Below are 12,851 nucleotides of genomic sequence, written 5' to 3'. Positions count from 1 at the left end.
CGTCACTTCTCTGCACTCCAGCGCGCCTCGAATCGGTGCGAATGTGTCGAAGACGCACACTGCAATGCGTCCTTGCGACATAGTTCACGCGGAAAGTGGTGAGCATCTTCTACTTGTTTCTGTGCTCGCCGAAAACCTGGCCAGACGCGCCCGTTGATTATACTTGCCCCTTCCCTTCGAACATGGCTAATACGCGCCCTTGGTGACTTCAAAAATAGGTCAGAAGCGCACGACCTCGGAGGGGAATTGCGCATGTATCTCGCCGCTTCCACCTCCGCCGCAGTGAGAAACGGAGAGATGCGCTCGCAGATCTTCTGCTCGAGGCTGCGCGGTAATGCGCGTTCAGCATCACGTACAGCGTTCGTGATCGCTGAGCACTCGTGCAGGTCGCTTACCGACCGCAACGCTGCGAAGCCCGGGTGACGGAGTGGGCTCGTTGTGCATCGACTGTACCTCTAATCCGAGTACAGTATCTCTAAGGAAAGAGCATCTGAAGCGGCATGTGAAGAGCTTGCATACCGAGGATAAGCGTGAGTAATTTCGTTCTAGTCCGGTGAGATGAAGGGAGATGACTGACGATGTTTCCTTCGTTTAGCACACGTTTTCCCGTATCCGCATTGCGAGAAGAGGTTTTGTCGGAGGGATAATTTGGGTCAGCATGTGAGGATTCATCAGTAGGGCTTGTTGGGACGCGTTCGCTTCTTCTCTTGTCGGGCTTGGTTTCTAATCGCAGCTTATCCTTACTTTACATCCTACTCTCCTCCACAACATCACGCTCTTCCTGTCTTCGCTCCAGTATACTACCCTCGCCCACTCCTACTCTACTTTACATCCTTTTAGTCCTGAATTATTCTCTTCGCGTTTGATGTACATTTCCAAATATTCTTTAGATCTTTCGGTTTGGCGGCGGTTCCGCGCGTATCATAGGAGGCTCGGTCCGTGCAGGTACAGTTTCTCCTTCAGGGGCTTGGTAGGGAGCGCACGAGCGAAGACCTCGCTTCCATTCGATGCGTGGCTCGGCAGAGTCCTTGCGACACAACTTTGTATCACGATTTCCCTATCCCCTGAATAGAGATCTATGCACTCAGGCTTCCGCTCAGGCCCCTGTACGACAGATCCCATACGGAGAAGAGATGTGATAGTGGCGAAAGAACAAGGGGACTCGACGAAAATGGATGTTTTCTCCGGGACACATACACCGGGCCGGGTGCGCCGCGTCTGATCGCTCCTTGCTTTCGACCACCATGTCCTCCTCAAGCATCCTCAAGTCGTTTGTGGTAGTGCGCTATATCGACGTCCAGATAGCTGCGAATGCAATGAACTTTCGTCATATACACCTCCCTCGTCCATCTGAGGCGTAAACTGCGTCTCGACGTCAAGTTTGAGTTCAAAAGGTTCATTTGAGGAGCGAAACGACATTGGGCAATGCGAAGGCATCGAAGGTGCGTTTTCTGAGCTCTAAGACTCTTTGTGTATGCTGACTGATGACCTCCTATCCAGACGTGTACACATCCAACAGGCAGGACAAGGGACAATCGTCTCGTCCAGCGAACCTCGTCGCTCCTTCTCCTTCAAGTATCCTTTCGTCGGTCTGTGACTGGTACAAGTACTGGGGAACAGACCTTCAAAAAGGACTCTCAGAGAAGCGCTGCTCGTGGCGGAACCTCCATTCTGACGCACTGCGCGTACGACCTGGCTTGGACGCTTCCTCGCCCCGACCGATCATCAGGTCCCCTCCTTTCCCCCTTCCACATTGCGACCATGCCTAACTCTTTCCTCGACCACCTGCCATCTCCCTTCGACTATACGCACGGACTTCAGTCTCCGCCAGCAACCTCTCGTTGCGCCGACGCCCAAGCGAATCGACGATGCCTCTGACGATGCCCTCAAGCCCTATAAGAAGCATATCGCGGAGTCGGAGAAGGAGAATGCTCTTCTCGAGAGAAACGTCAAGCAGGAACGCTTCTCTGCGTCAGCGCAGGCGACGGCCGCCTGCAAGGAGGCCTCGAGCCTTCGCAAAGACCTCAGCGCTGCACGCGCGGAGCTCGCGGAAGTCAAGGAGCACGCCGTCGGCCTCACTGAGATCCATGATGGTCCGCGCAAGGCGGCCCACGATCTCGATGCTGATATCTCGAACACGACGCGGCGAGGAGGCAGGTCGCTGCTCTGCGCGAGACTGGAGGGGCGGTTCTTCGCGCGCATGTCCCAAGGATATTCAAGAGCCATGCGACGACAAGCTTGTCGAGAGGGATGCACCTCTCGTTGATGAGGCGGTACTACAGGCCTTCGTCACGGGTCTTTGGGATACGCTCGGGCGGGTCGCGCAACCACGGGCGCAGAAGGAGGCAGCGTGGGCGCGATCCGAGGTGGAAGACTTGAGACGCGTCCCCTCGACTAGTAACTCGTCGCGAGTCGCCCAATTGCCCACGCGCATGCCCCTCCAGTCGACGGACCTGCTGCGGGCGATGAGCGGAGGTTCGCCCGAAGTCGGCTCCGCGATGAAGCGCAAATCGGAGGAAATGGAGGTTCTCGTCGAGAAATACAACACAGCGAAGGAAGATAACGCGAGGCTGACGTGGACGCATGATCAGTTGGCGAACGTGCACGCGCGGACGCTTTCGGAACGGACGCATGCAGGAGGAGCGCATGACGATTTCCCGCGCGTTGAGCTGCGACCTCGAGCCAGCCGAGAACGTTGTATCAACCTCTTCCGCGATTGGAGGAAACGAACTCGATGCTTCTCAGTCGATGACTCTTACCTTTGGTGATGTTGACGCACCTTCGACATTTGCCACTGCTATGCCATCGCCCGCAAAGGTCGTCGATGCTTTCTCCGCGCGCAACTCTGCGATCGCGACGATCCTTGGGGGCGCTCATCGTTCGGACGACATGCTGCCCGTCACTTTCGCTTGCACCAAAATGCAGTATCTCTCCGGCGACGTCAAGGCCCTCCGTGCAGCCCTCGACGTTGCATGTATTCCACGAATTGGCGGAGACGCGCCACTACGCACTGCCCTTCACGACGTCGCCAGCACACGGGCGGATTCGCACGCTGCGCGTGAGGGGGCGAAGGTGTGGAAGCGGAAATATGCGAAGCGGAGTGCGACAAGCGGGAAGCGGACGCGTCGAAGTGGAGGGAGGCGCTCGTCAAGGCGCATATGCTGCGAGTTAAGCTGACCGGGAGGTGGAGGAGCTAAAGACGCTTGGGATAGGGATGGTATCAGGTAAGTCATGCGTCGCAGTCGTCCTTCCGTCGCCTGTCACATTCGCCTGCGTCAGAGCTGGTTGCTGATTATGCAGCAGGACCGTTCGGTAACTACAACATGTTGCCGGCCTTCCCCTCGCGCTTCTTCATCAGGCTTTCCGTCACAGGACTTTCCGTCACAGGAGACGGCCCCAGACGTATCTTCCGATCTCGCGACTCCGAGCACGCCAGCCGTCTCGAACCGCGTTCAAGGGGGACAGACTCGTCCAATCTACGCTGCCCCGCCGCGGGCGCTCAAGACACGAGAACTCACCTACACCACAAAGATATGACTTCGACGCGCACAGTCAGCCCGGTGGCGGCAGAAACAACTCCAGCACGAGACTTACCCTCCGTCTCCGCCAGATCCAGGGATTAGAGGACAAGTGGTCGCCATCGTGAGTTGTGTTCTCCACACGCCGCTGATCCGATGAGTTGCGCGTCCGTCAGGTTCTCTTCATCGACCCTTCTCTTCCGGCCTCTCGACGAAGCTCCTGCGATCCCTTCGTCGCCGATATCGGCAGTGTGCTCCTCAATTCCCGTGGTCGCGCAGTCTCGCCTGCATTGGTCCAGGCTTCCTTCCCGTTTCTCCCAAATTTCTCCCGTCATATCGATCGCGTTTCGCTCATTCCGGCCGACATCATCAGCGTCGCAAGAACGGACAGACAGAACTCCCAGCGTCTGACTCGAGCAATATACACGTCTTTGACCGTCCAATGTCATCAGTCGGCGAGTACCAGGCACTTCCCTTGGCCGTACCTCTCGAACTCGTCAAGTATAGTGTGTCCGGAACCTACTCGGTGTTATTAATCTTGTCGGGGTCGCGCAACGCAGGCGTAACGGACGCATGTCCGTGGAGTCGTGGCTGCGCCAGCAGCCCACGTCGATGCTCGTGCTTGTTGAGTGAAGACACCCTTCAACGCGCGTCGCCGGGGCCGTGGCATGCACGCCTCCCACCCCGACGACGAGATGCACAACGAGCATAGACAGCACTCCCTCGCGCAACTCGAGCATCTCACGAGCGGAACACGAACTGGAGGCTGCGGTAGCGAAGGACAAGGCGACGGACACGATGAAGCGGCGGCGCATTCTTGATTACTTGAGCGACGTCTTCACAAATCACCGAGTACGGATGGGCCTTGTGGAGAGGATTTCCGATACTCCTGGAAGCACACGTACGCCGTCTTCGCTATCCGAGTTGATGTTGTATGTCTCGAATGTACATCTCACTTATCCACCTCATGTTCGTACAGTACTGGAAATGTGGATACAAACGTCTGTTCTATTTCTCGCCCTTCGCTTTGGCTACAGTAGCGTCTACGTCTGGGCCGTCGGGGCAACTTTTCCTACGCAATTCGTCCCGCCAGCCTCCTGTTCGAGCTTCTCCAACTTCATGTATCGTATCGGAACCGCGCCTGCGAACTCGTCTATTCGGCGGAGCTCTGCCCATATGAGAACCTCCCCTTCGCCTTTGAACTCTTCCTTCGGTGCTGCATTCGAATCTTTGTCATCACTGTCGGCGATGGCTATGGAAACATCATGCCAGCCGGCCTTGGTGCGCCCATCGATGTGTATCTCTACACACGCGACGTATGGCGGGGCGGCACGACTATCGTGCAGATCGCGCACTACTTCGTCGAGAATGGACTCGAAATTCTGACGTAGGTAGTCTTCACCGCACGCCTCCAAAAAGTGTGCGCTACGCGGGGATAGATTTCCTGTGACTCGAAGTGAGCCATGGGCTTGGATAACGAGTGACGCTGGTTACCTCGCACTCCCGCGATCCGCGCGCGACGATGTAGAGCCCGGTGTGTATGCCAATCATTCGATTGGCATACCCGCGAGCAGTATCGCGCAGACAAGCACGGGCAGCGGCGGAGTTTCTTGCCCGGGTTATCGTCGCTGCAAGGGCACTGTATCAACAGTGAGTTGGAGACTTCGTGGAACAGTGCCGACGCGAACCTGATCATAGGCGCACACATTCCGGTAGATTGGGCGGGCTATATCGGCGAGGCGCTGAGCGTATGCGCCGGCTCCCTGCGGGAACTCGTCGACGAACGACATGTCCAGCGGGAGCGCGCGTTGGACCTCGGCGAAGGCAGAGAGGATGGCTATGCACCCCAGTGCATTCCTGACTCTGTCACTCGGCTGGTCACGGTGATATAGCGACAGTACCAAGGGAAGCACCCCGTCGCGCAGAGACCAAACGAGCGCGCGCTGGTCATCCGTTGCTTGCCATATGACTGCCAGCGTGTCGCACGCATTCTCTGCGATAGAGAGAGCGGAGGACGACGAGTGGCAGACACGCACGATCTCGACGAGATCGCGGATCACATCGCGCGGCATGCACGACACAGGAAGCAGATGGTTCGCAAACGACCTGATTGCGGTAAGCTGATTATAAAGACACGCGTAGTGCGGATCGGTGCGCTTCAAGTCGGCTGCACGGAGGCGTTCGAAGAAACGGCGGGCGTGGAAGACGAATCGACGATAGCAGTATCGAGTGCGGTCTCGGATGGCCCAGCGCGCACCATTGATCGCATTCAGATCTCCATCATCCCAGGACCAGTATTGCGCGTCCTGAACGCCGCTCCTCCATACCGCGTGATCGATATATGCACGACCAAGTTCATCCATGCTCGTGTCAAGACCGTCACCACGGACATACAAGTCGAGGTGCAACCAGAGGTCGACGAGTATACCATATATCTCTGGTGTACGAGCGAATAGATCAGGTATCAGGACCTTTGCTCGCCGGAAAAGGGAAGTGAGAATGGATACAAGTGGCGCCATGTCGACGTTTTTCCTTCCCAGAATGGGAGAGCGGAAGCCGGAGTGCGAGTACTGAATCCAGGCGATTATTGAATCCCAGAACTCGCATAGGCAGCCTTCGGCGAGGTCAGTGGCAAGTAGACTGAAGCTTTTCTCGGGAAGCTGGAGGAGGAACTGTAGTGCAATGAAGCACTGAAGAGCGCGTGTGGTGGTAGGAGAATCTACGTTGCGTGGTAAACCATTTGAAAGCATGGGCGATGCGCGAAGATCGTCGAAGGGATGATGGGAATGCAATAAGACACGTATTTGCTCGACGAGTGCTTGCCCTTCTCTCCCAGAGGATCCCATAAACTTGAGTTTCGACGCAAGTAAGCCGAGGTCCCACGATGAACTGATGATTACAGATGGCTTCTTGGGCGGCATGAGGAGAGATGGCAGCGCGGGACAAAAGTGTTTGGTACCCACACGTTCTCAGGCGGATTCCGGTGACCCGGCGGGGGCGGCTCCTCCCAGGTCGCCCCGTAAATGATCCGAATTTGGGATCCCACGTGCTGCATCAGCGCGCTCCTCCCGCCATCGCGCGGCTGGTCCGCGCGTCTGCTCCCGCCGCCCCCTCCCGGCAGCGCTCGGGCCTCCAACGTCGCGCAGAACAGGTCACCGACGAAAAGGTCCCGGCGCTCGCCGCACGCGGCTGACCAGCCAGCTCTGCTTCCGTCCGGCGCTGCGTCCGGCGCGACACGTTCGACTCTCGACGCGCGTCTTCCCCTACCCCCTCCGCGCGCGCGTACTGTGCAGGCCCCGGGCTCTCTTCCTCTCGCGAACGTCCCCTTTCCACACGGCCACTGCGAAGTATCGACTGGTACGCTTTCACTACACCTGGTGCGTCCGCGACGTGTCATAATCGCGTCGATCGCGCGCTCATCGTCATCCCTAACTATCTGGAAAACACCACACTCGTGTGTGGCAGGCATTTTCCTTCATTTTACTGATACTTGGGGTTATACCTATCATAGTTTTTTAGTGATGATACCACCGATGTACCTATAGTAGCACCATGATACGCCCTGCGGCTGAAAAACGCGGAAAAACATACATAAACAAGCGATATATAGTCGACTTGGTCTAGATTGTATGGGCGGATCCGTATATACTGCACCGACGTCGCGACTGTACAACGGGCGCGTCGGGGGTATTTTATGACATAGAAAACCAGGAGCGCCACGCTTCCTAACCTTCAATACAACTAGTCCGCAGCATTATCCATCTGCAATGACTGACCAAGGATAGCAGCGAGCTCTTCGGCGCCTGATCACGAGTCTGCGCGTCGTCGATGACATCCTGCGAGTCCTTTGGCGGGCCCTACTTAATCAAGTAGCCGCGCTATACGCGCCTCAAGCCTTCAGTCCTCTTGCCCTGCTGTGTCAAGAGAATCTAGATTATTGTTGGGGCTCGGACAAGCCTTCCTGCTGCTCGCCGTCATGCGGAGACACGCAGAGCACCGCGCAAGCGGAACTCGAACCATCAACGTGACTACACGTGACTTCGGGTCCGAGACCGGAACTTCGGGTCCGAGCTCGTGATCTCGGACATCGCCGAGTTGAACTCCGAACCGAGCGTCGGCGCCGCCAAGCGCTGTCCGCCCCGGCAAGGGCTTCGCTCCCCGCGTATCGACAGTCCAGACTGTACGCTCCCCGCCGCGCAGGCCTCTGAGCCGCGTCGCGCACAAGGGAACGGGTGGAAACCAGGCCGGCCTTGCCTTGGTAAACATCAACAAGTGTGGAATCGCGCCCGGCATCGCGGCGCAGGAGGATACCCGACCAGTCAACCGCTCTACCGCCAGGAACCGCAGTCATTGCGCGATTATTCGGACAGGAGAACGCGCGGATAGGCGTTATAGTTGGATTTTGACTCAGAGATAGGCATTGTGTGTTACCGCGCGGTCTGGACGGCCGAGACGACGCGTTCAAGTTATATACCGAGACCTACATACGATTCGAGGACTTTTTCCGGCCCCGCGCAGAGAAGCCCTAGTACCTACACACCACACCAAATAAACACAACCGCGTTAACCCGCACTTTACACATCATAAAAGCCTGAACTTCCGAGCGCATTAAACCGCCTTGTGAACTTCAATCAAACCCGAAAGCGCTCGTCAGAACGCCGAGACGTCCGATTGCCCCACTCGACTTCTCGCTTCAGTCCAGCTCGTCTGGAACTGGCATAAACAACACAATCTATCCCCAAGTAATATAAATACTCGGACTCGCCCGCTCTCGTAGCGCCTCCAGTCTAGCGTGTTCATTGCTATCGTGGTTGTTGGTGTTTGGTTGTGTGGATCGTCTAGCTAGACTGTACTTCGCGTCTTTCGTGAGCGTACGATCCCATCATCTGGAGCCCACCGCGAGGGGATATTTCTGTGTTAGCCAGCAAATTACTAGCTGCTGAGCGAACTTCGAGAGTCATATTAAGGCCCTCTCCAATTCTACTTGTGTTTTCGGGTACCGTCACGACGGCTCCTGGACAAAAATCCAGCCTCTCGGCTCTAAGACCGGACTGGGATAGCTCTACATCCGAGCGATCCAAGAGAAAGGCCAAAGAGCGAGCGCGTCTAGCGGAACAAGCCAGTCGCCCATCGCGATCAGTATCACCCCGGAAATCCGTTACCCAACGTCCGGTAGAAACATCCAAAGCGGACGACACCTTACCAGGTGCTTTCCCTGAGGACACAGAACCGAACCCTCCTTCTCCTACTTCTCTCTCGGTCGCCAACGACCTCTCTGCTTCATTCTCTCGTCTTTCCATCGAGCCCGAACCGGCCGCGACACAGGGTCCACGCGCTTCATCCCCCTTGAGCTCTCTGTCCGACGATTCGACTCCGTCTCTCTCTGAATTATTTCCGACTCGCGACCGTACCGAACCAGCCTCGACCGAAGAACCGACTCCGACTCCAGCTTCCAGAATCATTCCGACTCCGAATCCGACTCGTATATCCCGTCCCGTTCCTTCTATTCCGACTTCGACTTCTACTTCTATTCCCAAACCAATGTCTACCGCTCGCTACTCTCATACGGCGTCTGACGCCCCTCGCTTCGACGAGGATGATATGAGTGGCTTGCCTTTGTTCCTACGAGATCTTGATACCTACCTCAAAGATCACGGGATCACATCCGATGCGGACAAAATCGCTAAGGCGCCTCTCCACGCTAAAAAGACTGCTACGCGCATCTTGTGGGAGGAGCTGGCGCTCGCATTCAAAAACAAACCATGGGAGGACTTTGTTAAAGCGATCCTGGAACAGTACCCTGAAATATCGGGTCAACAGTCCGGAACGCTTGCAGAGCTCAGCCAAATCTGTAGCGAGTTCCGCGGACTTGGCGAGCAGGACGGGACTCGTGGAAACGTGTTCCTTCGTCGCTTTGCTCCGTGTATTCTCAAACTCGGCCGTAGCAACTACAAGATTTCGAATTTTGAAGTCTGCTCGCGCCTCGCCGCTGTCTGCACGCCTCAGTTCCTTGCGACCCTCGACATGATGTTGGTCGGCAAGTCGAGCAGTCTTGAGGTACCCGGCAAGGAAAATGCGAATCCTCCGGAACGGCCGACTAACACATCCATCGTCGAAGGAGGTTACCGATGGGAAGATATTGTTGCCACCATGCGCGAAGTCTGGCGCCGCGGTTTCACTGCAGCTCAGAACGCCATTGGCGACGCTTATCCCGTCGCGTCCACCCGGACCTCCGTGGCCTCCGCCTCGCACGCTGTATCCTACTCGGGCGACAGTGAATCTCGCTTAGTTAAACTCGAGCAGGATTTCCACGAATTTGCTGAGCGCGCTAGCCAAGGCGAAAAGGAAACCAAGACCGCTATACGTAGTCTACAGTCCGAAGTTCATACCGAGCTCGCGCAAGGACGTACCAAGTCCGATCAGAACTTCGCGATGATCCAAGAGACGATTCAGCGCCTCACCAACCAGCTGTCGCTCAACACAAACAGCGCCGCCCCGCAAGGCGGTGGGTTCCGACCCAACTACCCTGGATCGTTCAACCGACCCCAAAATAATTATGGTGGCGGACAGCGCGGTCCCCTTCGACCTCAATATACTTGCAACTGGTGTGGCGAGGTCGGCCACTTCATGAACAATTGCCCTGATTGTCAGAATGCGATTAAGTCCGGCGAGATCGTACCCGATAACGCTGGAGGTTTCCGCACTAAGACAGGCGAAATTATACCGCGTCGCAATGGTCCACTGGACTTGCCGATGCGCACTAAGTGGCAGCAAATGAAAGCGGCTGTTAACCAATATGTGGTCGCTCCTTTCATGAACTACATTGGTCAATATACCAACTCAGGCATGTGGGGCATCCCGCAACAACCGCCGAGTGTCATACTGGACTCAGGCTTGGACGTTCCTCCCGGCTGGGATGAGTTCACCGAGCAGCTCTCCCCGGAGCAGATCGCTCATTACAACAACCCGCCTGTCGGCGAGATGGCTCAGCCACCGTCGGTCCAGGAGGGGTCGTCCCAGGGTTTTTGATGGGTTCAGGGATTCACGCCCAATACCTTGATAAACGCTGGGGGCGTGATGAGAGCCAGTTAAAACCAGCAGCTAGTTCGTTGCCACAAAATCCAAACAAGTCCGTGTATGCGACGCCTGCGAAGGCGCCCAATGCTAAGACTACGAATTCGCAGCCCGGCCCTGTACCGCAGGCCGGTCCTGCTCATCCCTATCGCTCTGTGCCCGAGATGCGATTTATACCCATTGACCAACGCCCTTCTGCGTTACCTGTTAAGCCCGGCGCAGCGCCCGGTGAAGCAAGTCGCGCGAAGCCCGCGGCGAAGGTCCAGGCTCCTATACAAACCTCTGTAGACTCGGAAGATGTCTTAGAGAAATTATTGTCGACCAAGTGCCCGATGACCGGAATTACGCTGCGTGAATTTCTGGGAGTCAGTCCTACTCTACAAGACCTTCTAAGGAAATTGTTGACTAGGAAGCGCGAGATCGACGACAATTTTGGCAAGGTCCTGCGTGTGGCTTTGCTCACTGAAGCGTACCAACGCAAAGAATTGGGTTATGCCCAGGGACAGCGCCCCAATCTCGGCCGAGGTAGCGAGTCCGACGATCCAGTTCAGGTGAATTGGGCCGCGCTCGAGAACGAGGTCATTACCACGACGGTCGAGCTACCGTCGTGCGCCCACACTAAGGTACCCATCGGGTCCTATGTGCAGATTGACGCCCGACTCGAGGTATACCAGAGTCTGCCTGAACGCGGTCGCTCCGATGTTATCTTCGCGGGCGAACCTTCGGCGACACTGCGTACCGTCTGGCCGAATATTAACAACAATGGTCCGGACGAAAGTATCTTGGACAGTGGTTCACAAATCGTAACCATGTCTAAGGATTGCGCGCGAGACCGCGGCGCTTCCTACGACCCGACTGTTACCATACGCATGCAAAGCGCCAATAACCAAGTTAACTCGACCTTGGGCCTAGCGAGGAATATTCCCTTTGACTTCGCTGGGATCACGGTGTACTTGCAGTGCCACATATCGGACACCGGCGCCTTCCGAGTGTTATTAGGGAGACCTTTTGATACTCTGTGCGAGTCCGTATATACCAATGACCGCGACGGCAACCAGGAGGTGACCATTACTTGCCCTAACACTGGCAATAAGGTTACTATGCACACATACGCCAGAGGCGTAATTCCTGAGCACGTCCGCGCTCATCCGGGTTTTCCGGACGCTTCTGCGAACTGATCTCTTCTCTCGAGGATCAGGGAGAAGCGGCTCTACAAATCGAGATGGACGAAAATCAGGAAATCATAATCCGTAGCGTCATGCGACCGCAAGCGTCGACGACCTTCACACAAGTCAACCTTCAATCTGCCTTTTTGCAAGCGTCTCTGAACGCGGACCAAATCAAGGACGAGAAGGACAAGACTATTTTATACAACTTCTTTCACGGACCGGAGGCGGAATCAGCGAGTACCTTTACTTCGCGGACTGTCGATGGCCGAGAGGGATGTCCGAACCAACCATCCAGCGTGCCCTGTACTGTAGACACAGTGATTCAGCGAGCAGTGGACGCACTTCCCCAGCGAACGGGCGTAGACGCAGCCGTCCTCGCTGGAAGGAAATATAAACCAGTGGCTCTCAAGGTGCGGCCTGTATACGGCACTGTACCGGAGGAATTCCGCATCGAGCGCCACATCCTTGGTGATCCTGAGAAGGATATGCCACAATTGCCTACCAATCCACCCGAGTTCACGCCCACCGGAAGATATACCGCTGAGCGTCGGGAACAGGTACATAAACTTCATGGCGACCTGCTTTCGCCTGAAGAATGCAAACTAAGAGATTGGATGTATTGCGCCCACAACAAGACCTTTGCATGGAACGATGAGCAGCGAGGAAGCTTCCGTGAGGACTTCTTCCCTCCCGTCTCAATACCGGTCGTACCGCATAAGCCCTGGGTAGAGCGCAATATCCCCATTCCGCCTGGATTGTATGAGGAAATCTGTGCGATTATTCTCAAGAAGATTAAGGCCGGCGTGTACGAGCCGTCTAATTCTTCCTACCGCTCAAAGTGGTTCTGCGTGGTTAAGAAGGATGGCAAGAGCCTCCGACTTGGGGTTAGGGTTAGGGTTAGGGTTAGGGTTAGGGTTAGGGTTAGGGTTAGGGTTAGGGTTAGGGTTAGGGTTAGGGTTAGGGTTAGGGTTAGGGTTAGGGTTAGGGTTAGGGTTAGGGTTAGGGTTAGGGTTAGGGTTAGGGTTAGGGTTAGGGTTAGGGTTAGGGTTAGGGTTAGGGTTAGGGTTAGGGTTAGGGTTAGGGTTAGGG

At 56.0% G+C, this 12,851-nt stretch overlaps 3 protein-coding genes across 3 annotated transcripts; 2 read left to right on the top strand and 1 right to left on the bottom strand.

Annotated features, from left to right (window-relative positions):
• Positions 1 to 73: 73 nt before the first annotated feature.
• Positions 74 to 784, top strand: SCHCODRAFT_01342648 (uncharacterized protein; the record flags this gene model as incomplete). The annotated part of the gene is made up of 3 exons (XM_050341474.1): positions 74 to 98; positions 471 to 530; positions 596 to 784. Coding segments are annotated over 3 exons (168 nt in total), but the record flags the coding sequence as incomplete, so codon positions are not given.
• A 460-nt stretch (positions 785 to 1,244) lies between these two features.
• Positions 1,245 to 3,177, top strand: SCHCODRAFT_02521017 (uncharacterized protein; the record flags this gene model as incomplete). The annotated part of the gene is made up of 6 exons (XM_003026520.2): positions 1,245 to 1,326; positions 1,395 to 1,442; positions 1,501 to 1,685; positions 1,730 to 2,093; positions 2,158 to 2,600; positions 2,638 to 3,177. The coding sequence occupies 6 exons, from the start codon at positions 1,245 to 1,247 to the stop codon at positions 3,175 to 3,177; spliced, it is 1,662 nt and encodes a 553-aa protein (XP_003026566.1).
• A 1,384-nt stretch (positions 3,178 to 4,561) lies between these two features.
• SCHCODRAFT_02706956 (uncharacterized protein) lies at positions 4,562 to 6,439 on the bottom strand (the record flags this gene model as incomplete). Its single annotated transcript, XM_050347017.1, has 3 exons — positions 4,562 to 4,962; positions 5,013 to 5,157; positions 5,207 to 6,439. The coding sequence occupies 3 exons, from the start codon at positions 6,437 to 6,439 to the stop codon at positions 4,562 to 4,564; spliced, it is 1,779 nt and encodes a 592-aa protein (XP_050196982.1).
• Between the last annotated feature and the right edge of the window lie 6,412 nt (positions 6,440 to 12,851).

This window comes from Schizophyllum commune (assembly GCF_000143185.2).
Source record: "Schizophyllum commune H4-8 unplaced genomic scaffold SCHCOscaffold_17, whole genome shotgun sequence".
NCBI classification, from domain to species: Eukaryota; Fungi; Basidiomycota; class Agaricomycetes; order Agaricales; family Schizophyllaceae; genus Schizophyllum; species Schizophyllum commune.
The sequence above is the reverse complement of the archived record's forward strand: the minus strand, read 5'-3'. Positions and strand labels throughout refer to the sequence as shown.